Below are 27,089 nucleotides of genomic sequence, written 5' to 3'. Positions count from 1 at the left end.
GGTGGGTCTGACACACCGGTGTCAATATGTTCTTTTTTCCATTTCCAGGAGTGTAGTACCGATAACATAGATGACAAATATAATGCTTTCCTTAACACATTTCTCATGCTCTTTGAGAGTTGCTTGCCATTATAACGTTCTAAACGGGATTCTGGCAGTAATAGGCAGGCCGGGTGGCTGACTAGTGGGATAAGGATATCATGTAGAACAAAGCGGGAATTATATCAAAACGTTAGAAGTAGTCACAATCAAACTACAGTAGCCCAATACAAACAGTACTGTAAGGTGCTAAGACATATTTCTTTGCTATCTTTGTTTGCTAAAGTTATTGACAATGCTGTGTATGTAAGCATAATTGATCATTTTATATCACACGACTTGCTATCAAATGTACAGTTCGGCTTTAGAAGTCGTTTAACAACTGAAAATGCTATATTCTCTTTTCTGAAGTGCTGGAGGGTTAAACAAAAGGTTTCGAACGCTAGGCATATTTTCTGGTTTAACTAAGGCGTTTGATTGTGTTGATCACAAAATATTGCTCCAGAGGTTGGATCCTTATGGAATATGTGGAGTATTTTACAACTGGTTGACCTCTTACTTTATCAACAGAAAGCAAAAGGTCATTATTCACAGTGTTCAGAATGGCTGTGATGTGGGGTCTGAGAGGGGTACGGTCAAGTGGGGGGCGGGGGGGGGGGTGCCACAGGGATCCTGTTTATTTATATAGTTATTTATTTATTTATATGAATATAAATAATATATATAAATATAAATTTATATAAAATTTTTATATAAATTACATGCCCTCTAGTATCACGGTAACTCTAAAATATTTGTGTTTGTTGATGAGACTAGCTTGGTAGCAAAGGATGTTGTGAGCAACATTGGCTCGGTTTCAGATAGAGCAGTTCATGACGTAAGTTCATGGCTTCTAGAAAATAAACTAACGCTAAATCACAGTAAGACTCAGTTTTTATAGTTTCTAACACACAATTCTACAAAACGTGACGTTATAATTTTACAGAATGGGCATATGATTGGTGAAACTGAACAGTTCAGATTTCTAGCTGTTCAGATAAATAGTAAACTGTCGTGGAAAGCCCATCTTCAGGATCTTGTTCAAATACTTAATGCTGCTATTTTTACTATTCTAATGGTATCTGAAGTGAGTGATCGTTCGACACTAAAATTAGTCTACCATGCTGATTTTCATTCGATTATGCCGTATGGTATTATATTTTGGGGTAACTCTTCCGATTCTAAAAGGTTCGATTCTGGCGGTTCGGCCAATAAACGGTGTAAGTTCACGACCTCTGTTCACGAATCCGGGTATTTTGACATTGGCCTCTCAAAATATATATTCCTTACTGTCATTTCTTGTTAACAATATTAGCTTATCCCTAAGAATAAGCAGCCTTCACTCAGTTAATACTCGGCAGAAATCAAACCTGCTTTTGGATCGGACTTCCTTAACTCTTGTTTAGAAAGGTGTGCAGTATACTGCTGAATCCGTTTTCAATAAGCTACCACTAGAATTCAAAAATCTTAGCAGTAGTCCACGGGCTTTCAAATCGAAACTGAAGAGTTTCCTCATGAGGCACTTCTTCTATTCTGTCGAGGAGTTTCTTGAAAAATTAAGCTCATTCTTGTTGTATTGTTGATTGCGTTTACCTAAAATTATGGCTTGGCTGTTTTGGGGTTCGTAAACATTTTATTTTTATCTGTTATTACTTTTATATTGTAATTTCATGTACTGACACGTTCCATGCCTTAGAGATTTGCTCCTCAATTTGGTCCTATGGAACTTGACGTGTAAATAAATGAATAAATACATGAATAAATACAGCTGGATAACTCTGCTGCTTGTGATGGGCGCTAGCCGCGCCGTTCTTGTGCAGCGCTTTCGCGGTTCTTGTATTTAAAACATGCACACTGATCAGCCAGATACATTACGTCACCTGCCCAGTAGCTGGTTGTAGACCTTCCGCACGGATAACAGCGGCGACGTGTCGTGGCAATGAACGAATGACGCCTTGGTACACGGCTGGGGGGAGTTGGGATCACTTCTGCACACACAAGTCACCTAATTCCCGTGAATTTCGGAGAGGGGGGCGATGCACTCTGACGTCACGTTCAAGCACTTCGCAGATAAGTTCCATAGAGTTTGGGCTAGCAATGTACTGTGCTTATGCTGGGACTTTGATTAGCATAACTATCATCGCTCGAACCACAATCCACAGAATCGTCACAATTAATTCCTCTTTCTTCCGATGGTTCCGCAGTTTCCAACGAAATGTCGACGTCATTCGAACTGATGTAGAAATTAATTAATAAATAGTGCACATTATGTCTCCAAGGGATGTAGGTGATTTCGATTCTATATCACGTTCTTCTTATTTTATCTTTGCGATGTTGAAACCATTAACCCTATACCACATTACTGTGAATATCTGGAACCTGCACAAAGATGCTATTAGCAAGCATATACGAAGAAAATTAAAAAAAAAGCTAATTCAGTTTTACCTCCATTGTTAACACTTTACAAATTATGATCTCGTTGTGCCCTGTTATGTTTTTGCCAATGTTATGTGAATCAAAAATATATGCCTGCCGTGTTGCGGATGTGATGTCTGCTGCAGCTACAGTGCTGCCGAGCAAGGTATGGATTTGGCAATTTTCAACATTTTTTAAAAATACCTGCGATTTGTGTTAGCAACTAAAATTTTGACTTTGTGTTTCTCTGAGTGTGTTTCTCCTGTATAATAAACTTCACGGCAGGTTTCTAAATGTCGTATAGGACATTCCATTTTGAGACATGACACATGATGTGGCACAGACATCTTAGCCACACACCTATCGACTGGTTGGCGTTGCGGTCTTCAGTCTGAAGACCGATTGGCTTCAGCTCTCCGTACTAATCTGTTCTTTGCAGGTCTTTTCATCTCTGTTTAGCTACTGCAACCTACAAACGAGTGAACGTCCTTATTCTGTTCAAGCTTTGGCCTCCCTCTCCGATTCCTAATTCCCACACCTCCCTCCATTACCAAACTGACAATACTTTTATGCCTTAGAATGTGTCCTGTCAGTCGATCGCTTGATGTAGTCAAGTTATCCCATTTATTTTTTCCGCATTTCTGTTCTGTACCTCTTCATCCGTTAGTTGATCTAACCATCAAATTTTCAGCATTTCAGTACAGCACGACATGTCAAAAGCTTATATTCTCTTCTAGCCTGTGTTACTTATCATCCATATTTCTCTTCTGTGTATGGCAACACTCCATACAAATACCTTCAGAAAAGACTTCCTAGCCCTCAAATTAAATTTACAGATTCCACTTTTTTGAGAAATATGTTTTGTGTTACTGCCAATCTGCTTTTTATATCCCCAACACTTCGGTTATAATCTGTTATTTTGCTGCTTAAAAATAAATAAAACTCATCTATCTATTTTATTACTTCATGTAAAAATGTAATACCGTCAGCATCACCAGTTCGACTGCTTTCCATTACCGTTGCTTCACCTTTGCTGTTCTCCATCTTAAATCTCTTCTCAAGATATTTTCCACTCTTTTGAGCCGCTCTTTCAAGTTCTGTACTGCCTGTAATGAAGTTACAATATCATAAAAAAATGGCTCTGAGCACTATGGGACGTAAATTCTGAGGTCATCAGTCCCCTAGAACTTAGAATTACTTAAACCTAACTAATCTAAGGACATCACACACATCCATGCCCGAGGCAGGATTCGAACCTGCGACCGTAACTGACGCGCCGTTCCAGACTGTAGCGCCTAGAACCGCTCGGCCACTACGGCTGGCTACAATATCATCGACAAACCTCAAAGTTCTTATTTCTTCTTCGTGAACTTTAGTTCCATTTCCATATTTCTCCTTGCTTTCCCCCATATACTGCTCAATATACAGATTAAATAACATGGGAGACAGACTACAACCCTGTCTCACTACCTTCTCAACTACTGCTCCCCTTTAATTTTCTTCGACTGTTATAACAGCAGTGTGGTTTCCGTACGAGTTGTAAATAATCTTCTGCTCCCAGTGTTTTATCCCCGATACCTTCAAAATTTCGAGGAGTGTAGTAAAATCATCAGTGTGAAAAGTTTTCTCTAGATCAACAAATGCTACAAATGTAATTTTCCTTTCTTATTCTAGGACAAGTCGTAAGATCAGTATTACCTCCCATGTTCGTACACTTCTCTAGAACCCTAACTGATCTTCCCTGAGGTTGCTTTCTTCTCATTTTTGCAATCTTCTGTAAATAATTTATGTCAATATTTTGCAACCATGACTTATTAAACTGATAGTTCGTTGGTATTCACACCTGTCAGTACCTTTCTTTATGGAGATGGAAATATTATATTCGTGCTGAAATGTGTGGGTGTTTCGTCCGTCTCATACATCCTCGACACTTTTTGCTACGTCTGGTTCTCATAAAGGCAAAGAACAGATCTGGATAACTAATGGCATCAGAAAATCATTTAGGAGAAAACTGGAGCTGTGTTATAATATAAAGGACAGTCAAAAGCCTGCAACAAAATCTTTCTATCGTCAATAATATTGAAAATTGCTGAGGAGTGAAATCAGATAGCCCTAAACAATGTTTGTGCCCTTTATAAAGAGACCAGAAAGATCTCAAAACGAAATCAAAATTACTTGACAATTACGAATGAGGCGTCAGGGCAGAATGTGGGTACTAAATACAGTATATCACACATGTATTGCTGGAGACGCAAACTGTAAGTCATCCACCTGATTACTTACAGCTTCACTGTCCCACAATAACTCGGTGGAAATTATTGATAATCGCTTCTTGTCAACAGTCAGCAAGTTAAATCAAAATCTTATTGGTACAGGCAGAAACGTCTAACTCTTGAAAGATGCTGTTCTCAGAGAACTACATCACATGAAGCTAGAGGAAACAAAGAAAGATGAAACTGAATCAATTATTAAATGATCAAAGAGTAAAGACTTGCGTGGGTATGATATAATTTGAAGTTGGATTATGAAGAGCAGTGCGCTATACTTCTCTACTTAGTCACCTATGCAGTGAATCTTTAGACGTGGTCAATTTCCAGACATATTGAAATACTCGTTTGTGAAACCACTTTGTAGAAAGGTTGAAAGAGATAAAGGTAACAGTTACTGGCTACGACGGCTGTGCTAGGACGGCAGCTTTTCTTGATTCACAACAATGGTCTGTTGCTAAACGTGACAGATGACACATATATTGCTCTCTTTGCAGGTGACACAAGTGTAATTATGAAATACGATGTCCTACAAATGACGTAGTTAATATGGTAGTGAGTAAAATCAGCACAGAACAAATTAACTATAACAAAAGGCAACGCCTCAGTTTTTAACTTAGAAGTCTTTTATTGGCCGAAGGTGGTCAAACAGTCATTTATGTAGACCATTTTATATTCTTGGGAGTGAGTATAGAGGGAAGTATTTCTTGGAAGTATTCTGTTCAAGATCTAGTGCAGAAGATGAATGGTGCTATCTTTAATGTAAGACTGATTTGCACTGTCTCTGACGCTGAAACGTTTAGTTTTCTTGCTTTCTCTCTGTTGTCTCGTGTGGCGTTACATTCATCAAGAACATTCTTACACAGGACCAGGCGGTCGGACTGATCTGACTGATCTGTAGTGTCAGTTCAGAAAACTCGTGTAGACCGTTGGTTACCCTGACTCTGCCGTCCCTGTACATAGACTCCACCGTGAGACTTGTTGTTGACAATATTGACTCATTCAGTGAATACAAGACGGAAAAACTATGTACACTTGCATAACACTACTTAATCGCTGTACAGTATGATGTGCACAATTCAGCAAGTTTCATTTCCTTTAGGCTCCCAGAAGAAAAGAAAAAAATTGATAAACGCAATGCAATATGAAATGTTTCCTTGTGGCACACTACTTCTGTTCTGTACAGGAGTTCCTGGCAGTAGTTGAGAACTTCGTGTTTTATTAATTAAGTATTTTTTTATAAATTCTGGAAACTGTGTATTCCTAAAAAGTGAATAAAAACATGAAAATATTTCCGCGAGATCAATATACTGTTGGATTTACAGTTCTTGCATTCAATAAACCTCATCCTATTCCTCACAAATTGGCATAATCTATAACGTATGTGGTTAGCGAAGCACGGTCTAGTGAATGGTGCAACTTACTGCTGTGTACATACAGAATGCCTTACGAATCGTATGAAAATATCAGTCTTGTATTAAAAATGAAAGTACTGCAGTAAGATTACCTTTAGTTTCATTATACATATCTTGCGCTACGTGTCCGTAGCTCTTTTGCCCGAGGACGGCCTGGGCAAAGTTCCCGAAGGGAAACGTCGGCTGCAGGTAGCGCACGCCCTTCTTGCTCCAGTGGCGGTAGCCCCTCTGGAACCACACGTAGAGCGCCAGCGTCGCCGCCGACAGCGCCACCACCAGCTCGGCCAGCCACCACGACAGCAGGAGCGCCATGCTGGGTCTGCAGGGTGGAGAGCAGCCGGTGCAGGCGGCGGCGGGCTTTTCAGACAGGTGGGAGGGGGGGGAGGGGGGTTCAGAACTGGGTGACGTCACAGTCAAAGATTAAGGTGGCGGTAAATTTAAAAATTCATGATGGTGTTGCTAGGAAATTTAAGATGGACAAGGCATAAAAAAGTTGTCATTGTTATGAAACTAAATTTTTTTAGCATGCATTAACATGAAATGATAAATCACAGCACAATACTTTACAGAGCCGATCAAAACGAAGCAGCCGACAAATATTTTGCCCATCATGTTAAGCACTATCTAATTACTCGTATTTATCAAAAACACTCATGCAAAAAAAGGAAAAAAAAATTTAAGCTTCACCTAAATTGCATAAATTGGCGCCATATTTAAAAGTAAGGAGAAAGGGTCTAAATTTTGCTTTTAAAAATTACGTAAGCATGTGCGTGGACACACACACACACACACACACACACACGCACACACACACACACACAGAGAAGGAGAACACAAATACATAACTAGGAAATCATGGATTCGGGAGTAACCAAGTATCACATCAAAGAATACTTTTGCAGTCAGTCAAACGTCAGTCTATTGTCATACCTACTATAATGATTAAGTAATACGCTATATTTCATCCTTTCATTTGTGCACCTCTTAATAATTTTACCAATAATTTCATCAAACTTCCAATAATTACAACTGTTTACTTTATCTATTTCCTTCTTTCTGTAATATATTTCATACATTCTTATAAGCCCACATTATTTAGTCCCACAGACCTACCCAACCATTTGTCATCTTTGTCCTACCTAATCACATTTCATCCGATATTTATCCTACCTGATTAACCTGATTATTTCATCAGAAATTCTTCTTCGTCACCATTTCTTTGCTGATGTTCATGTTGTACGATTTCCTCTCTTACCTTTTTCTCTTTGCTTCCTCCTTAACGTCGTTCATGAATTCTTACACATCCTTCATGGCTTATGAGCACTCACTACAGTACTACACTCAACATAGCTGTTGTACTAATGGCGCCACGTGCTATGGTAACAATTTATACAGAGAGTATACATTATAAAGAAACTCAACAAATACATAAGTGTAAGAGGCAAATTCAACCTGAAAATTCCTTAGGTTAAAGCAATGCATATTGCTATGTGAGGTGATATGTAAATACAAGAAGACATAGAGTCTGAAATGTCAAACATGTTAGCAGAAAAATACATAAAAAAGAATATTATCTTATGCCATGGGAAAAAAATAAAGCTGAAATGTCTCCCACATACTTCCTGCACCTCACTTCTCTTATTGCTTTTTTCCCTCGTTCTAAATAGACTGTCTATTCATGTCATAGCTCGCGAGTCATGAATTACATCTTCAGTTTCAAAAATTCCCAAACACGTAGACTGATGGACAATATTGTTATGCTGTTGTTTCATATATACGTAAACTTTATCTTAAGACAAAGAAAAGGAAAATTAGTTCTACAGAATTAAGTAGAAATTTAATTTTGCGTTCATATAGCTATATACAAATCAGAAAAATATCTAAATACACTTTAAGAGAAAAAAAAAGCCGACGCACCACGGAGGAATTTTTCGAAGGGGTCGGAAATCTGTAGATGTGATGCACACGTACAAACAAATAAATGATGAAAATTTCAGAAAAATTGGACGGTTTATTCAAGAGATACATCTTCACAAATGGAGAAAGTCAGTGACCTTTGGCTCGTGTGCAAGCAGTGATTCGTCTGACACTGGATGATGGAGTTGTTGGATGTCCTCGTAAGGGACATCGTGCCAAATTCTGTCCAATTGGCGCGTTAGATCGTCATGATCCCGTGCTGGTGGGAAGCGCTGCCTATAATTCTCTGCCATCAACAGCACCAGCCATCGTTCTCTCTCTCTCTCTCTCTCTCTCTCTCTCTCTCTCTCTCTCTCTCACACACACACACACACACATACACACATACACACACAAACACACTATGCACCCACATCATCATTACTGGTAGATACGTGGGATGCCGTGGCTAATATAGAATATATGGACTTACATCCATACAGCATACCTCTGGTTCTATGAATGTTGCAGGTGGACTGGTCTCTCGCTCTTCAAATAAGTACCAACGAAACCTGATGAACTAACAGTCAATAAGTATCGAAAGAAAAAGTTAGACATATAGTCTCATATAAAATAATTTCTACTTGTGTGCAAATTCCACGTAGCTTCCAGTAAGAGGGGATGATGGTGGATTACTATCCTCCTCAAAGTGAGGAGCCTGTGCTGAACACTTTTCATACATAGATATTTACAACAAATAGATATATCAAATTCTTCTTTGCTCAGTGCAAACTTCTCGGCAACTTTGTCTTGGAATTCTTCCATTTGGTCCGAGGTTTGCCTAGAAAAACAACAGTATGGGAATTGTGAGTCCGCCTTCATGCAAAACACTTTGTCATTTGTTTACTTGTTTATTTCCCAAACTAGTTTCAGCGACAAATATCGCCATCATCAGTGGGTTCTTTAAATCTTATTTATTGTACGTTAAGTACTGTTGTCGCTGCCTGCGGTATATTTTGTGCTCTTTTTCTGTTGCCGTTTCCCTCAGTGCACATCATGTCGTCTGCAAGTTCGTCGGGCGGCGTGCAGCCAATTCTACACACAGTAAACAAAACTTCCGCACCTTTTTAATGATCCAAAACATGACGCCACCTTGCTATTGGCGAACAGGCCACCCCACACTCCACGTGTGGCACCGTCGGGTCCTGTCGGCTCTCAGCACTGTACGAATACGTCACACCACATCTGAGGACAACAGAAGTGGCATACACTACAAACCAGTCACCTACCATTCTCCGACTAATCTCACAGGGAAGCAGATTGACAGATGCCATCCAGCAGCATGAGGAGCCATGCCTTGAGTTACAACTCCTCTACTTCTATGTGAAAAATCCGACAATCTATCAGTCGATCTTGGATGCCAGTTACTTTTCGTGGGGTCTGAATGTTGTGAATGCAGGAGACTTCATTAATGTGCTGCTCATGCGAAGCAACGTGAAACAAAGCAAACCAAAGGATATCAGGAGTGTCGCTTGTGTACAAACCATTTTGGAACTCTAATTTTAGTACACACGTGGTTTACAGAGACAATCTGTTCCATCTACTTTGATGAACACTGCAGTTTACAACTCAATTTGCTACTAAGGATAACCATTGATACATAGTTCATGATAGCATTTTATTAATCCATAAAGACACTTCCATGCATCATTGCTATATGAACATAGGTACTACAATTCTGAACGTAAACGGTATTGTTCTGTACACTGAGAAGAGTGGTGCGCAACCGTAATAACTAACTTTTGTTAACCAAACATGGACGTCTGGGAAAGTTACATGCATAAACTTTAAATTCAAGCTCACAAATCGTATCCCACTTCCACTAGGTTTTCTCTTACAAGTCAACAAACATTAACTTTATCATTTCATTTCGTTTTTCGTGCTGACCAAAAGGTGAAACAACTCTAGTGATAAACAGTCTGGTTTTTCCGAAATAATGAACAGTGTTTGTGCTTTCAGCATTGTATTATCTGCGAATATATACACACGGTCCCAGATAATACTGCGCGTAGAGTGAATCACCTAAAACTTGCTGAGACGCCCGCTAAAGCCGCTGGCCAGAACAGGTAGTAGGATTGTGGAAAGGGCCAAAGGTTGAGGTCAGTTTCTCCTTCTAATTGTCATTTATTGTAACTTAATAACCTTTACAACCAAAGCGGCACATAGCCGGACCTTTACCGAATGCACCTCTTTCAGGGCAGAAGGCCTCCAAACAAGAAATCTTAAAAAATCAGCAAGATAAAAATCCAATTAATATAGCAATAAAATAATTTAAAAAAGCAAACATATGCAAAGTGCAATACCAATGACTGAGGGCCACAATTAAATTTTAAAATTTTAGAATATATTACCATAGACTTTTAAAGGCAGAAGGCCAGAATGTTTAACAAGAAATCTTAAAAATCAACAACATTAAAATGCAATTAAAGATGCAAATCAAATAAATTTAAAAAACTTCTCACGGCTACATGTAAAGCCCTAAGGCTAAGCAGATAGAACATACTTATGCAATGTGCAATACCAATAGCTGAAGGCCACAAGTAAGTGCCAAAATTTTAAAATATATTACCATAATCTTTTAAAGGCAGAAGGCCGCAATGTTTAAGCTTGAAAGAAAAATTTAGAAATTAATTTTGCAAAATTTTTAAGAAAACCAAAATAACCGTAAGCCTTAAATTTAAAGTATCTGACAACAGATAATTAAACACCAGTGGCACTCAGAAGCCTAGAGGGAGGTCGGTCTGCCCTCGTTCACTTAGGTGAGACAGGTGGTGAGCCCAACTACACTTGATACGTCGAAACCCAACCAGGGGACAGCCACAGACCGACCGACACAACGGCTTGCTTCCCGTCAATCAGTACATGAGAACTCAAACCGGAAAGGTTACAAACGTGACAGTCCACAATGGAGAATGTATTAGCTGTCAAAACTACACACCATGTTGGACAGCGGCAATAGATGAGGAAAGGACGCTGCCTGCAATTACATCAGTGCCCAGGTCAGGTAACCTGAACACTAACGGCCACAAGTCAGAAAATTCCACTGGTGCACTCAAATTGTAGTCGACCAAAATAATAACTTTATTAATGATTACACCAGCATATTTGTTAGAAAAAAACTTAAATTCGTCAGTAATCTCATAATGCTGTAACTTGGAAAAATTAATTGCATATTCGTCATGCTTCTCAGCGGATCCCATCTTCCCATACTTGAACCTAACACCACCGGTTTGAGTGTATTCGGTGCGCCATTTACACATACGGCCACAATATGGTTTAGTTAGATTTGTCCGTCGGCGTATCCAACGCCTCGGGCGTGCAGCGCGACCCCTGCGGAACATCCTCATCCGACGATAGGCACGTAACCTCTTCCGTGGTCTTCATGTCCGACGCGTCCAACGAATCCTCTTCGGGTGACAACCCACTGGGGGCCCGATTAGAAAGCGAATCGAGCCCACCTAGTATTACTTGCGGGCCGATTCCGCGTTTTCACGCCGGCGTAACCGCTTCAAGGCCGCGCACAGGGCAGGACGTGCGGCTAAATTTCAGCAGTAGAAACACTGTGTTGCTCACAGGAAAACCTCCCCAACAGCAGACCACCAACACGAACCACCGCAACATGAATGGACGTGGTTTAGATAGTTGACACCACTACTCAACTTTGACGTCCCGGGTCGGTACCACGAAGCTCGTAGCGGTCGGACAGCTCCGCACACGCTCCGACACTGCTTAGGGGTGCTAGCGGTCCCAGACGATTGCACAGCGTGGAGATAACTTCCCTTGTCCGCAACACCCGACCGACTCCTCAGAATACCGAGAACATCTAAGATAGTCGTCAGTGGACATACGTGAACTACAGACACAACCTGACAAACACTTGCACCAAGACCTGAACGATACCCGAGAGTAACTAAGCACGCACGAAGACAAATCGGAAGGCCGATGCACACACACACACACACACAGCCGATTCGAGAACGATCGGCGAGCCAAAACGCATCGTCCGGTAGGACGACCGACCGACGATGCACCGAGACCGTGGCCCGGCTCAAGTGATGCGTGGCAGCACTGGTAGGGTGAGCCGTGTCGACGCAGACCTCACTGTTGCTCCAACCCGACTGCACCAGTGCCGCATTGCGACTCCCCGCCCGGCAGGTCCGGACTGCGCTCCAGACGCGTTCCCACTGACTGGCAGACCCCGAACTCGAACTCCCGACGTGAACTGCCGGTCCGGCCTGCGAACAACTCACTTCGAACAGACAACGAGCGGGAAGTAATAGCAGTCGCGCAAAAATACTGCGGGAGGGGTATGTCGATACGCACTGCTTACGCCGCTCGCGGTCAGGCAAAGCAGCGACTCGGTGACAGTAGTAATTTAAAGTAACGTAGCGAGGTGCAAATACTTTAAAAACAGGGTGCGAAACACGCGACGGCGGGAACACTAGCCACGCACGGCTCACTTGCTGTGCAGATACTGCCGAAATGCAAAGTACGATTGATGTGCTGTTTTCACAGAATAGATCGGCAGTCAGTGTCTCATATTTTTAGCCAATCAATAGATTTAGAAAGTGCGATTTCCAGTGCAAATACAGTTTTTAAATGGAACAATGCCTATTGACATTAATAAACAAAAAGTAGGGTAAATTAGAATGTCAGTGGTGTTTGTTGCAGGATACTAGTGTGAGTCGTTTACGAGATATCATATTTTGAAAATTTCCCTCACCTGCATTTCTACAATATCTGTGGCAGCACACACTAAACAACAACAAAAGTGCATGCACTAGTTATGTGGATTCTTACCATTAACGAGACAGTTGACCGTAACAGACTGTGTTCAAAGCGACCACTAGGAGTGGGAATACACACTTCCAGTCTGGTATGGAACGGATGCTGCACATATATTAGCATTCCAGCGGAGATGTCAGAGCAGGCTGCAGCAGTACGTAACTACATATTATCAGATGTAGTTGGTATGTCGTTGTAGGTAGCATCTTTCAGCTTTCCCCACAGAAAAAGAAGTCTGTGTGCTTCAAATCGAGGAGTGGCCTCTGCATTCAATCGAACAGTTTGGAAACAAGTTCAAAATCGTTCAAATAGCTCTGAGCACTATGGGACTTAACTTCTGAGGTCATCAGTCCCCCAGAACTTAGAACTACTTAAACCTAACTAACCTAAGGACATCACACACATCCATGCCCGAGGCAGGATTCGAACCTGCGACCGTAGCGGTCGCGCGGTTCCAGACTGTAGCACCTAGAACCGCTCGGCCACCCCGGCCGGCTTGGAAACAAGTCATTAAGACGTGCTGCAGCCCTTCCAGCACTACGATCTCGACAGCCGTCGTCTTTGTGCCACAGATTCCTCGTACTCTACAGCGAAACATCTTCTGCCATCCGCAGAAGATAATCTGTTAGGAGGTTGCGATGCCTGCGCGCTTTCAGTGGTCTATCTATGAAAAACGGACCTTTGAGGTAAGGTTCACTAACTCACACCACACGTTTACACTCCATGGACGCTAACGTTCCAGCTGACGAAGCCAATGGGGATTGTAAACAGACCAAAAGCGCATATTTCGGCGGTTTACCTGGTCACGATTGGTGAATGTGGCTTCGTCACTAAACAAGATACACGATACATCTGGAGTATCCTTTCTTAAAGTTCCCATATACAGAAGTTAACAGGATTCTCATAATCGTTTCCTTGCAGGTCTTGGTGGGGAGAGATGTGATAAGGATTGGGGAATGTATAGGACAGTTGCCCGACAGATGCCACTTCCTCGTGCGATTGCGCGCGAGCTAACGTGCGGATCAACTGCAACAGCAGCAAGAACAATCCTTCTCCCTCTTCTGTTGTCAATTGTTTCCTTCTGTTATGTTGTCTAGGTGTTATACTACTACTTTCACGTAACTAATTGAAGAGGCTGATAAATAATTACCGAGATGGTTGAAGTCTATGGAGATACCTTGCCGCATACGTCATACAAGAACGAACTTCCTCTTGTTACACTCTCCAAACACTATGAACATGTTGATTTTTCTGCGGTGGTAACTCCCATCGTCCACTCCCTGCTTGGACTGTCGAACACTAACTGACTACGTCGCAGTGCACTCAAGAAACACAGAAGCACACTGTAACTACATCGTACGTAGTAACTGCGCAAATTGAATGGCGCAGAAAAGTGTCGGTGTGGAAACTTTGCATATTACGATACCTCGTAAATGACTCGCATTACTCCTGCAACAAAAACCACATTGTATTTTGCCTTATTTTTAGTCTGTTAATGTCCATAAGCATTGCTCCATTTAAAAAGTGTCTGTTTGCACAAAAAATACTCTTTCTACGCGTTTTTATAATCTTCCAGTGCATTATCTGTTGCTTGTTGAAAAGCATCTTCTGTACGGGAGACTGGGCACAACTGTCACCGAAACAAGTGTCGAACTGCCTGTTCTTCTCCACAGTCACACCGGATATCATTTGGATCAGTGCATCCACAGCTTGCCAAGCTAACTTTTGATCTTCCAACTACGGGTCTCAGTCTATTCAGGGACTTCCAAGTTGTCCATTCCCCGTCAAGGCATGGAGGTTGTGATATTCGCTATTTTTGACTTCATTAAAACAGCAAATACGAGTAGTTAATACTTTCAGCCAGAAGGCAAATACTTGTTTATAAATAATGATTAATGTATAATAAGGCGTCGCATAGCGACGGTGGAATCTTCTAAATAGTGTAATTCGTCGTCTTTGGGCGGCAATATAAACAGAAAAATACGGATAGATATGCGATCCTTCACTATTTTGTTCGCTGGAGAACAAATGAAGCCTTGAGCGCTTAACACTTGTTCTGTTTTTCTTAAGTAAGACGGACGCAGATTTGTGGCAGTCTGATCTAATTTTTACTAAATGTATAAAAACGTGTTATATCTAAGTTTGAGTGAAGAAGAACTGTTATAACTTATCGTGACGACGCACGAGCGACTCAAGAGGACAATGGATATATGAAAGAACGCTCAATGGACATGATACGGACATAAAAATCTACCGTCATTGTAGTACTAAGCTTAAGGTACGATATATGTTTTAGTAATAATAAATATTTGTTCTGGGAATACTGAATCATTTAGCAGTGCTCATTCCTATCATCTCCTCAGTATTATTTTCATTTTAATTATGCATTTTGCTAAGATTACAGACACCAAGATCAGCGGTCCAATGTGCGAGTTACATTGATAAAAAGAAAACTGTTTGATCGTCTCCTTGCACCAGTTTTAATATTGAATTTCCCTTTTGTGTGATGTTACAGTTGTTTTTGCGCCCTTAAGAACTTTCTGGTCCCTTAGGAGATTGTTTTGTCATAACAATAACTTCACAACCGGGTATGATCGTATCTACGATCATGAAGTAATTAGAAAGACGACTGTGACTGCTTCAAGCCACGCGAAACTGCAAGTAAAAACTATTTACATCTCATAATGCAATATTTTATGACAATGGTCAATCCATGAGTCTTACGCCAATTGTGATTGATAAAACAGTAAGCGAAATCTCAATTTCCAACTTTCCATTGAATAACAACATCACTTTTATTTTGTAACATCACAAGGTGAAGCTTCAACAACTCTTTTCCAGCCAGGGGGAAGGTAGGTCGTAGCCCTTCATAGTTGTAACCTAGTTTTTTCAGCTGTGGTTCGAAGTCCCTTTGATGTCCTGAGGAAACTCTTTCTTGACTTCAGTCGTTTTGGATACAATTCATGCCCATACAGAGGATGGGTATTTTCCAGTTCCACTGCCTTTCTTTCATTGCTCGCAGCTATCTCTCTTCGAACAGGGGGTGGTGCTATTCCTGCGAGGTAGTAAAGCCATTCGGCTGGAGTAGATTTCAGGCAACCTGTTATAATTCCGCAGGATTCGTTGAGAGCTGCATCCAACTGTTTGGCATGAGTTGAATTACACCACACAGGACAGGCATACTCTGCCGCAGAATAGCATAGTGCCATTGCAGATGTTGACTGACAGAGGCCGGCCGCGGTGGTCTAGCGGTTCTGGCGCTGCAGTCCGGAACCGCGGGACTGCTACGGTCGCAGGTTCGAATCCTGCCTCGGGCATGGGTGTGTGTGATGTCCTTAGGTTAGTTAGGTTTAAGTAGTTCTAAGTTCTAGCGGACTTATGACCTAAGATGTTGAGTCCCATAGTGCTCAGAGCCATTTGACTGACAGAGACTGCCGGCAGTTGAAGAGGGTCGTAATGTGTAATAGGCAGACATGTATCCAGACCATCACACAGCAATTCCAAACTGCATCAGGATCCACTGCAAGTACTATGAAAGTTTGACGGGAGGTGAGAAAACTTGGATTTCATGGTCGAGCGGGTGCTCATAAGCCACACATAACGTAGGTAAATGGCAAACGACGCCTCGCTTGGTGTAAGGAGCGTAAACGTTGGCCGATTGAACAATGGAAAAACGTTGTGTGGAGTGGCGAATCACGGTACACAGTGTGACGATCCGATGGCAGAGTGTAGGTATGGTGAATGTCCGGTGAACGTCATCTGCCAGCGTGTGTAGTGCCAACAATAAAATTCGGAGGCGGTGATATTGTGGTGTGATCGATGTTTTCATGGAAGGCTTGCATTCATTGTTGTTTTGCGTGGCACTATCATAGCACAGGCATATATCGATGTTTTAAGCACCTTCTTGCATCCCATTGTTAAAGAGCAATTCGGGGATGGCGATTGCATCTTTCAACATGATCGAGCGTCTGTTCATAATTCACGGCCTGTGGCGAAGTGGTTCCACGACAGTAACATCCCTGTAATGGATTGGCCTGCCCAGAGTCCTGACATGAATCCTATAGAACCCTTTGGGAGTTTTTGAAACGCTGACTTCGTGCCAGGCCTCACCTCCTCCGTGCAGCACACCGTGAAGAATGGGCAGCCGTTCCCCAAGAAACCTTCCCTCACGTGATTGAACGTATGCCTACGAGAGTGGTCATCAAAGCTGAGGGTGGGCCAACACAATATTGAATTCTAGCATTACCAATGGAGGGCGCCACGAACCTGTAAGGTATTTTCAGCGAGCCGTCCGGATACTTTTGATCACATAGTGTATAATGTAGTATATGTGTCTTTCAACATTCCATTTTGAGGGAAAATACAGTTTTATGCAATATGTATACTTTGTTCACAGTGTACCTGTAGGGTGTGACCCATGGAGCAATTTTAATGTACACCGTGGTTGTAATTAAACTTTCGCCGAATGAGCAAGTGCAGACGGAAAAATATTTGCTGTGTGAGTACCCAACTTCATAGGAATAGTGTTCAGACAGTCCGCTGCCGAATTTGCGTTGTTAGTGAGGCGCAAGTACTGGTACGGCGACGTAGGATTGGAAAACGACTGTCAGAGTGCACTACAGTCACAGACACCAACATGGGTCTGGGAAAGGGGAGCAGGCCTTTACACGCGATGTTGTTTTATCAAAGGAACACCAATAATACTGCTGCTCTTCGCAAGTATCAGCGCTTTAAAGGAATACGGAGAGGTCCTCTTTCTGCACTGAGTACATGATTCGGAAGTTCGAATTAACTGGAGAACTGGGAATTGCTCCTTGTAGAGGAATTGCGCCTCAAGTTTTTGAAGAAGTTACTGTTGTCATGACTGAGAATGCTGGACGTAGTGTGTGATCTCCGAGCAGTGCACGAGCTGTGCCACGTCAGCTGGACGTTCCGAGGTCCGCCTTTCGAAATGCACTGTTAGTAGTTGTTAAACAGTACCAAGCTGTCGTTGGTGCATATGGTTATCACGTTAAGCCACGTTTGTGACACGTAGCGTAAAAATGGTACACAATTAAAAACGTCACCCTCTCTTGTGTGAATTAAAACGTATTTCTTTCAATGGATTAGTCGTTATTTCTCTTACACATTTTCTTAAAAAAGTTTCCACAAAGTTTCGTTGATCTATGATTACTCTCAAGTGACGGAAGTTTAATGATAACGGCTGTCTACAATTTTATTGCTCTTGTCCAAGCTCTCTATTTAATGGTGAATCTTTTAAGCACTTCATCAGAGTTGTTGGAGTCTGTTATTTACATAACTTGTCATTTCTGTTATTTTTTTCTTTTTTCTTTTGCTTATGTACTTCTTATTAGGAAACCACTGGACACAATGTGGAGTTACCTAATTACATGTTGTAAGTTAGTGCAGGGAATACATCATCTGAAAAAGGTTTAACAAATTGTACATAACTTTATTATAAACATGATCTAGGTATCCAAAAAATACATCATCTTTGAAATATTAATGTTGTGTATTAAAAAAAAAGTGTTTGAATTGCTAAGGGACCAAACTGCTGAGGTCATCGGTCCCTAGACTTACACACTACTTAACATAACTTACGCTAAGAGTAACACACACACACCCATGCCCGACGGAGGAGGCGGTAGGGGCCAAGTAGTCCGTGACATGGCGCCTCAAACCGCGCGGCCACTCGACGTGGCAATGTAGTGTTTTCATGTGAATGTTTGTGTCATGTTGATGTATGTCTGTGTATGGTGTTCTTAATTGTTGGTGCCATGATTTAAAGTGCGAACGATTAATCATTGTAACATAGAGAGAATGAATGTTTATTGAATATTTATTTGTAAAGTGATGGATGTAACTAACTTTTAATGAATAAGCTATCCACAGGTGACTGAGAATATGATTTTTTTTTCTTTATTGTTATTTTGAAACCTGTGTACAGGCAGGCCAGCAGCAGCATACTACGCCGCTCTTGGGCCGCAGAGAAACACAAAAGATACAAATGAAGATATTTAGAGAAAAAAATACGGTGGACAGACACACGGAGACAAACACTTCTTAAAATACATGGGGCCGTTCACGGGCGTAGAGTCCAAGATAAAATTTGTTCAGACACTTCGACACATACATAGACGAAAATTGTCACACGTGCACGTAGGTGCACAAAACGAATAACACTGAACCACTTAAGCACAAAACGACGGCACACACAGAACACGAGGCGTTGATCTCCGGCGCGCGAATGTTCACTAACTGTGTACGAGTCCGAGGACCTGCCAAGAGAGGAGGAGGGGGGGGGAGAGGGAGAAGGGAGAGCAGATGCCACGGGCAGGGGAGATAGGAGGAAGGAAGGAAGGGGGAGGGGAAGCCCGGGGGAAGAGGGGTGGAGGGACAGGGGAGAAGGAAAGAGAAGGGAGGGAGGGTGCCTAAAGGAAAGGACACAGGAAGTGGGGGTGAGGATCAAGATAGGATGGGTAGATGGAGGGGAGGAGGACATCATCAGGGAGGGGGAGCTGGCGGAAGCCACCTTGGGAGAGGGTAAGGAGGGTGGAGAGATGGAGACCGGGTGGGACGTGGGAATACAGGCGTGGCAGCAGGCGGGGGTGGGAGAGGATGGGTGAGATAAGCGGATGAGGAGGATCGAGTTTGCGGGAGGTGTACAGGATCTGTATCCTTTCAAGGAAAAGGATGAGGTGGGGGAAGGGGATGAGATCGTACAGGATGGGGACACGGATGCGATAGGCAAGGCGGAGAGCATGGCGTTCAAGGATTTGGAGGGATTTATAAAAGGTAGGGGGGGGGGGCGGAGATCCAGGCCAGATGGGCGTAACAAAGGATAGGGCGGATGAGGGATTTATAGGTGTGGAGGATGGTGGAGGGGTCCAGACCCCATGTACGGCCAGAAAGGAGCTTGAGGAGACAGAGTCGGGAGTGTGCCTTGGCTTGGATTGTCCGGAGATGGGGAGTCCAGGAGAGGCGACGCCAAGGTACTTAAGGGTGGGAGTGAGGGCGATAGGACGGCCATAGATGGTGAGATAGAAATCAAGGAGGCGGAAGGAAGGGGTGGTTTTGCCTACAATGATCGCCTGGGTTTTGGAGGGATTGACCGTGAGCAACCACTGGTTGCACCAAGCAGTGAACCGGTCAAGATGGGATTGGAGAAGGTGTTGGGAGCGCTGCAGGTTGGGGGCAAGGGCAAGGAAGGCGGTGTCATCGGCAAACTGGAGAAGGTGGACGGGGGTGACGGCGGCGGCATGTCCGCCGTATACAAAAGATACAGAAGGGGGGAGAGGACAGAGCCTTGGGGCAAACTGGCTGAAAAATGTGTAGGAGTCTGTGTTATGGATGGTGACGTAGGAAGGACGGTGGGAGAGAAAGGAGCCGATCAGACGGATGTAGTTAATGGGAAGGGCGAAGGTTTGGAGCTTGAAGAGGAGACCGGAATGCCATACGCGGTCATAAGCTCGTTCGAGGTCTAGGGAGAGGAAGATTGCGGAGCGACGGGAATTAAGCTGGCCGGAAAGTAGATGAGTGAGTTGAAGGAGAAGATCGTCGGAAGAGAAGGACGGCCGAAAGCCACACTGGGTAACGGGAAGGAGGCAGTGCTGGCAGAGATGCTGGTGGATGCGGCGGGTGAGGATAGATTCCAGGACCTTGCTGAAGACTGAGGTAAGGCTGATGGGATGGTAGGAGGAGACGGCGGACGGCGGTTTGCCAGGTTTAAGGAACATCAGGATACAGGAGGTTTTCCACAGGTCGGGGTAGTAACCAGTGGACAGGACTACATTGTAGAGCCTGGCCAGGGTGGAGAGGAAAGAGACAGGAGCTTCACGAAGGTGACGGTAGGTGACACGAATGTGACCAGGAGCGGTGTTGCGTTTCGTGCGGAGTGTAGCAATGAGATCCTGTGAAGTGATAGGGGCATTGAGTTCCGTGTGTGCAATGTTGTCCAAGTACTGGAAACCAGGTGCGAGGGGAGGGACAGAGGTGTCAGTTCAATCGTGGACATCCGGGAAGAGGGAGCAATCGAACTGGGGATCATTGGGGATGGAGAAAACATCGGAGAGGTAGGAGGCAAAGTGATTGGCCTTACTAAGGGAGTCAGGGAAGGGGTGATCATTATGGAGAAGAGGATAGTAGGGGGAGGGTTTATTTCCGGTAAGGCGACGGAAGGCGGACCAGAACTTGGACGAGTTGATTGGTAGGGTAGCATTTAAACGGGTGCATGTCTGTCGCCAGTCCCGGCGTTTCTTAGCCGCGAGCAAATTACGAATGTGTCGCTGGAGTTGCCGGTGGCGTCGTAGTGTGTCCGGGTCACGCGTGCGGAGGAAGGCACGGTAGATATGGCAGGATTCACGGAGGAGCAGGACGGCCTGTGGGGGTAAGGTAGGACGGTGGGGGTGGACGGCGACAGTAGTGACGTGGGCCTCCACGGCCTCAGACAAGGTCTGCTGGAGAAAGGAGGCGGCATGGGTTACATCGTCAGGGTGGTGGTAGGTGAAGGGGTGGCTATCGACCTGGGTGGAAAGGGTATCCTGGTAGGCATTCCAGTTGGCACGGGAATAGCCATGCCACCGCCGTAACTGGGCGGCGGAACGACTATGGATGTTGAGGTCGGCGGCGTTCACGTAGGAGGAGAAGGTACGGTCAATGTGGGAGAGGAAGTCGAAAGGAATAGGGGCGTTAGGGCGTACATAGATGGTGGCGCAGGTAACAGTAAGGCCGGGGAAGAAGAGACTGAGGATCAGGTGTTCGGTGGGGTCGGGAAGGAGAGGTTGGAGCCGAATGGGGATCTGGCGGTGGTGACCAATGACAACTCCGCCACGCGCAATCGGGAGGGGATTATCGGAGCTGTGAAGGAGGTAGGACGGTGTGGTGGGGTTGGAGGAAGGTTTCATTGAGGAGGAAGGCATCCACGCAATGGGTGGCAAGGGTGTGCAGGAAGAAGTTCTTGTTGGCGGGAAGGGAGCGGATGTTGTTGAAAAGGATACGGTGCTGTCGCGCCATGGCAGGGATTTAAACGAGGGTGTCAAGACGGGAGAAGGTGAAATGGGCCTGGTTGTTGGAGTAGGTGGCGTACATTTTTAGTTGGAAAACGGAACGGGCGGCGAGGGATATCTGTTGGAGGGTGTGCGGGCTCTGAAAAGGATGAACATTCTGAAGGACGATGGTGAGGAATCTGATGATGTCCTCAGCGGTAGGGGGCGGGCGAAGGGAATTGACGGGAGAGGTGGGGGCGTCCAGAGGGCGGACAGGAACGGTGAGTTCAGGAGTGGTAGGAGGGGGTCGGGCCTTACATTTCTGGGAGTATGTAGGATGAGAGAGGTTACAGGTATTACAGAATATGAAGGAAATGCCATTTTTAGTAATTGTAAAATTATGAAGTAGGTGCGAGCTGATTTTTGTGAGCTGGTACTCCCTTATTTACGAGGGCGTACTGAAAAGGGATGTCTCTGAATTTTTTTCCTATTCTTGACATCGGTTGTGGTATACAATGCCATGCATATGATTCAGTCGAATTTCCCTCTTTACTGACGCAAGAGAAAACTACAGGAATACGTTTTGGAAACCCCGTAATAGTCTTCCATTGCGGCCAACAAGTTTGAAATATGGCTCAAAGGTGGCAGCAGCTTTCCCCTGAAACGCTGTTAAAGCTGGCGCCGTGCGACTTCACCCTCGGTCCCGACGGCGCTTCAGTCAGCAATGTGTCAACGCGAGCGGAAAACAGACCTGAAGTGCGAAGTTGGGTTAATGAGGTCCCATCGACACCAAATTCCACCATAATACAGCATAATGCCACCACGCCACGGGCGTGTCTCAGAATGGGAAGGCTGTCACACCGTCTTTTACCCACGTTTCACTCAAAGCAACAGGCACCGAGTTGTATCAAGTGGTTGCCTACCTGCAAGCCCCTAGCAGTACTTCAAAATGGTTCAAATGGCTCTGAGCACTATGGGACTTAACATCTGCGGTCATCAGTCCCCTAGACTTAGAACTACTTAAACCTAACTAACCTAAGGACATCACACACATCCATGCCCGAGGCAGGATTCGAACCTGCGACCGTAGCAGGAGCGCGGTTCCGGATTGAAGCGCCAAGAACCGCACGGACACAGTGGCTGGCGACTGGAAGTAAGTGCCATTATGAAATACCGACCACCAAATTGTAAGGAAACTGTTAGATGAAAAATTCGATTGCTTTACATGTTACAGCCTGATATCTTTCCTCAATTCGTAATAATTACTGTGCTGTACCAAATTACGTAAATTACAGCATGAAATTTTAAAGTTTGCAGAGATAAAAATGCATTGCGTAGAATTCGTGTGTGGTTAATTTTAGGCCATACGTTGCTGCATATAAAATGTAAGTAACATATCAAAATATAATTTGTAGCTGAGAGCATTAAATATATTTCGTATGATAACAGATTTTTTGTATTGGCCGCTCAATATTTTTTCAATAATGAAAATGTCAATGTTTTTTCTAAGTACCAAAAATAGAAAACGTATAAAAAGACTCTTAATTTGGCTTTTTTAGGCACTTGATACTGTGATATGACAAGGTACCAATCATGCTCAATGAGGGGGTCCTCGAGAAAATTTTGTTGGGAACCCCTGCCGTAAACAGTTCAAGTCATGCAAAGAAGGTTTTTTTACGAATGATAGCACACAAAAAGATGCGCATTTTGCCGTATGTTTAATACTTTTTATACCTTGAGAGATGGAAGTAATTTTTTTCCATGAAACGATGTACTTTTTTTAACAGAATTTAATAAGTCAGAGAAGCATGGTGTGACTTTACACTTGTTAGTAGGAACAATATTCTGTGTAGGCTACTTATCCTTAATTCAAACCTGTTTGATATTATTTCACATGATATCTTCTCTGAGTAACTGCATGTTTTAATTATGTAAGTCTCCATTGATGCTTTTGTTGACTTACGATCTGTAGAATGCTTTATAGTTAGAAATAATAACAGTCTGGCAAGTACTATCTTGAGCAGCACTACTGAAATGGTCTTTACACAGAAGCGTGTGATACTCTACTTCAGTCTCTTTTGTCCTGTGGTATAAAATATCAGATGTAATTGTGCAGAATTCTCGCGTCCTTTAGAAGAATACAGCAGTGTTGTGACTGATGAAAGACGAATAAGTAGCTATGTAGGGTGATGCAATGATAGAATACTAGAGTCGTCACTGGAATGCTAAAATATCGGAAATACGTTTGATTTACGTACGTGCTTAAGACATAGAGTAATTTTAAATAGTATCATAGGAAAATAACTCCCCCTTTGATCGACCTGCATACTGTCGTACGATAATTAGAGTCAACAGAAAAAGGTCCTATTCCGAAAATAGAATGGAAGAAGCCCCAATAACATCCACGGACTTGACAGTAGATGTATACAACGGTCTCAAATAGCGCCGATGAAAATTGTGGTGTCACCGCCAGACACCACACTTGCTAGGTGGTAGCCTTTTAAATCGACCGCGGTCCGCTAGTATACGACGGACCCGCGTGTCGCCACTGTCAGTGATGGCAGACCGAGCGCAGCCACACGGCAGGTCTAGTGAGACGTACTAGCACTCGCCCCAGTTGTACAGCCGACTTTGCTAGCGATGCTACCCTGACAAATACGCTGTCATTTGCCGAGACGATAGTTAGCATAGCCTTCAGCTCCGTCAGTTGCTACGACCTAGCAAGGCGCTATTAGCAATTGATATTGAGATATTAAAAGCATGTACATTCAAGAGCGATGTTCTCCAACTGTGGATTAAAGTTAAGTATTATATCAACTACGTACTTTATTTGCTACTATTAATTCCCTTAACTGTTCCAGACCTCACGCCAGTCAGCGCGTGCATTTCGGCCTCCTCTAGCAACACAGTGTTGGCTCTTCTGCCAACACTTCAAAAATTTCAGACAATGTAGCTCGAAAGACAAACGGCAGACCGCGTCCCGTTCGTGCAAACGTTTGGAACCAACTGACGGCGTCCGCTTGGCCGCATCGTGCTATCCCGTGGCACAGCTGGACCGCTGGCAAGTGACCGGTGCTTACGGCGGCTGGCTGCGCCCACCGCTCTCGAGCGCCTCGCGGACGGTTCGCACATTTTCTCTCACACCCCATTCGCGCATGGGGGCGAGGGAGTAATGAATGCCCGTTAAGTTCTGTAGGTGCCCTTATCTTTTGTCTCACTGTCACGACCCCTACGCGATACGTACGATTCTTGCAGAGTAATGGCTAGACGGTTCTGCCGGAGTACAGGTTCTCTAAATTGCAGCGACGACAACGTAGTCTTTGTCCCGAGGATTACCATTCCAGTTCCTCCAGCATCCGTACCGCGGTACACATCCCTACCTGATACACCAGAGTTCCCCATAACTCTTCCAGCGGATCCGAGTCTTCCGTTTGCCGACCCAGTAGTGACTTGACGTGATGGCCGCATTTTATGTCGCTTCCCAGTACTGCCACTAAGTACTTCTACGATGTGACTTGCTCGAGATGGACGCCACGAATCTTGTAATCAGGTACTGTTTCGTTGCTTGTCATTGGCATTTTACATTATCCCACAAATAGTGTTCCCATTAATTATACTGATCGGAAAATCTGTCCAAGTCTTTCTGCGTTTCCTTAAGATGTTTCGAGTATGATACTTCCCTACAGACAAGACGTTCGTCTTACAGCGCTGCTGAACTTGTGAATAATTCAGTGACACGTTAGTGCTTTCTATTTCAACGTAGGTTTACCACGGTACTGCTACTTTGTTGAAGACAGATAACCTCAAACAGAAACTTCCTGGCAGATTAAAACTGTGTGCCCGACCGAGACTCGAACTCGGGACCTTTGCCTTTCGCGGGCAAGTGCTCTACCAACTGAGCTACCGAAGCACGACTCACGCCCGGTACTCACAGCTTTACTCCTGCCAGTACCTCGTCTCCTACCTTCCAAACTTTACGGAAGCTCTCCTGCGAACCTTGCAGAACTAGCACTCCTGAAAGAAAGGATATTGCGGAGACATGGCTTAGCCACAACCTGGGGGATGTTTCCAGAATGAGAATTTCACTCTGCAGCGGAGTGTGCGCTGATATGAAACTTCCTGGCAGATTAAAACTGTGTGCCCGACCGAGACTAGTTCTGCAAGGTTCGCAGGAGAGCTTCTGTAAAGTTTGGAAGGTAGGAGACGAGGTACTGGCAGAAGTAAAGCTGTGAGTACCGGGCGTGAGTCGTGCTTCGGTAGCTCAGTTGGTAGAGCACTTGCCCGCGAAAGGCAAAGGTCCCGAGTTCGAGTCTCGGTCGGGCACACAGTTAAAATCTGCCAGGAAGTTTCATATCAGCGCACACTCCGCTGCAGAGTGAAAATCTCATTGTGGAAACCTCAAACAGACATAGCGATTGCTCTATCTATCCGCTCTAAACGAGTTGGTACCGCAATTTCGCTACGTCACCAGAGCCCAGTTCGCACGACGACATGGGGTTGCACGCAACTGCTCTACCGGTTCAATAGGTTCGTATGGCTCTGAGCACTATGGGACTTAGCATCTGAGGTCATCAGTCCCATAGACTCTGAACTACTTAAACCTAAGTAACCTAAGGACATCACACACATCCATGCCCGAGGCAGGATTCGAACCTGCGACCGTAGCAGCATCGCGGTTCCGGACTGAAGCGCCTAGAACCGTTCGGCCGCAGCGGCCGGCCGCTCTACCGGTCACTTCACCTGCGCGCCGCGCGTTTGCACAACTCTTTGGTGAAACTAGACACTTTCAGGTTGTTCCAACTTTGGCGACACTAGTTGCATGAGTTTTGATGTTAAGTATGTTCTTAGAGCGTCAAAAAACTGAAATATGAATTGGAGAACGGAGGATAATGTTCGCTTTTTTTATGTCTATGCTTAGCATCGGGGTTTTCGTGATTTCAATTATGCCGGTTACAAAAACAAGCAGCAAGGTGTTGCTGCACTCGAGGTCGTGGTATACGGTCTGAACACAGATGAGTTGACAATATATGAACTGCAGGGCAAAATTCATTAAACCTGGAGCACATATACAAACGAATCAAGAAAAATAGAGGCACGTGTAAATCTGGCTGTGTAACTGCTCTCGTCTACAAGACTTGAATCCCGTGGTTTGAATTGGCCAATTCTTTTTTAGAAATATTGCTGAGAGG

The 27,089-nt window shown here is 43.9% G+C and overlaps 1 protein-coding gene across 1 annotated transcript in view; it reads right to left on the bottom strand.

Moving 5' to 3' along the window:
- LOC126190632 (cytochrome P450 6k1-like) overlaps positions 1-27,089 on the bottom strand; it is a 174,294-nt gene that overhangs the window by 99,405 nt on the left and 47,800 nt on the right. The window contains exon 2 of the mRNA XM_049931050.1: positions 6,268-6,494. Within this exon, the coding sequence (XP_049787007.1) occupies positions 6,268-6,487 (220 nt within the window). The 5' untranslated portion in view covers positions 6,488-6,494. The remainder of the gene's footprint in view (positions 1-6,267; positions 6,495-27,089) is intronic.

This window comes from Schistocerca cancellata, chromosome 6 (assembly GCF_023864275.1).
Source record: "Schistocerca cancellata isolate TAMUIC-IGC-003103 chromosome 6, iqSchCanc2.1, whole genome shotgun sequence".
Lineage (NCBI taxonomy): Eukaryota > Metazoa > Arthropoda > Insecta > Orthoptera > Acrididae > Schistocerca > Schistocerca cancellata.
Note: the sequence above shows the minus strand (reverse complement) of the source record. Positions and strands in the feature narration are given on the sequence as shown.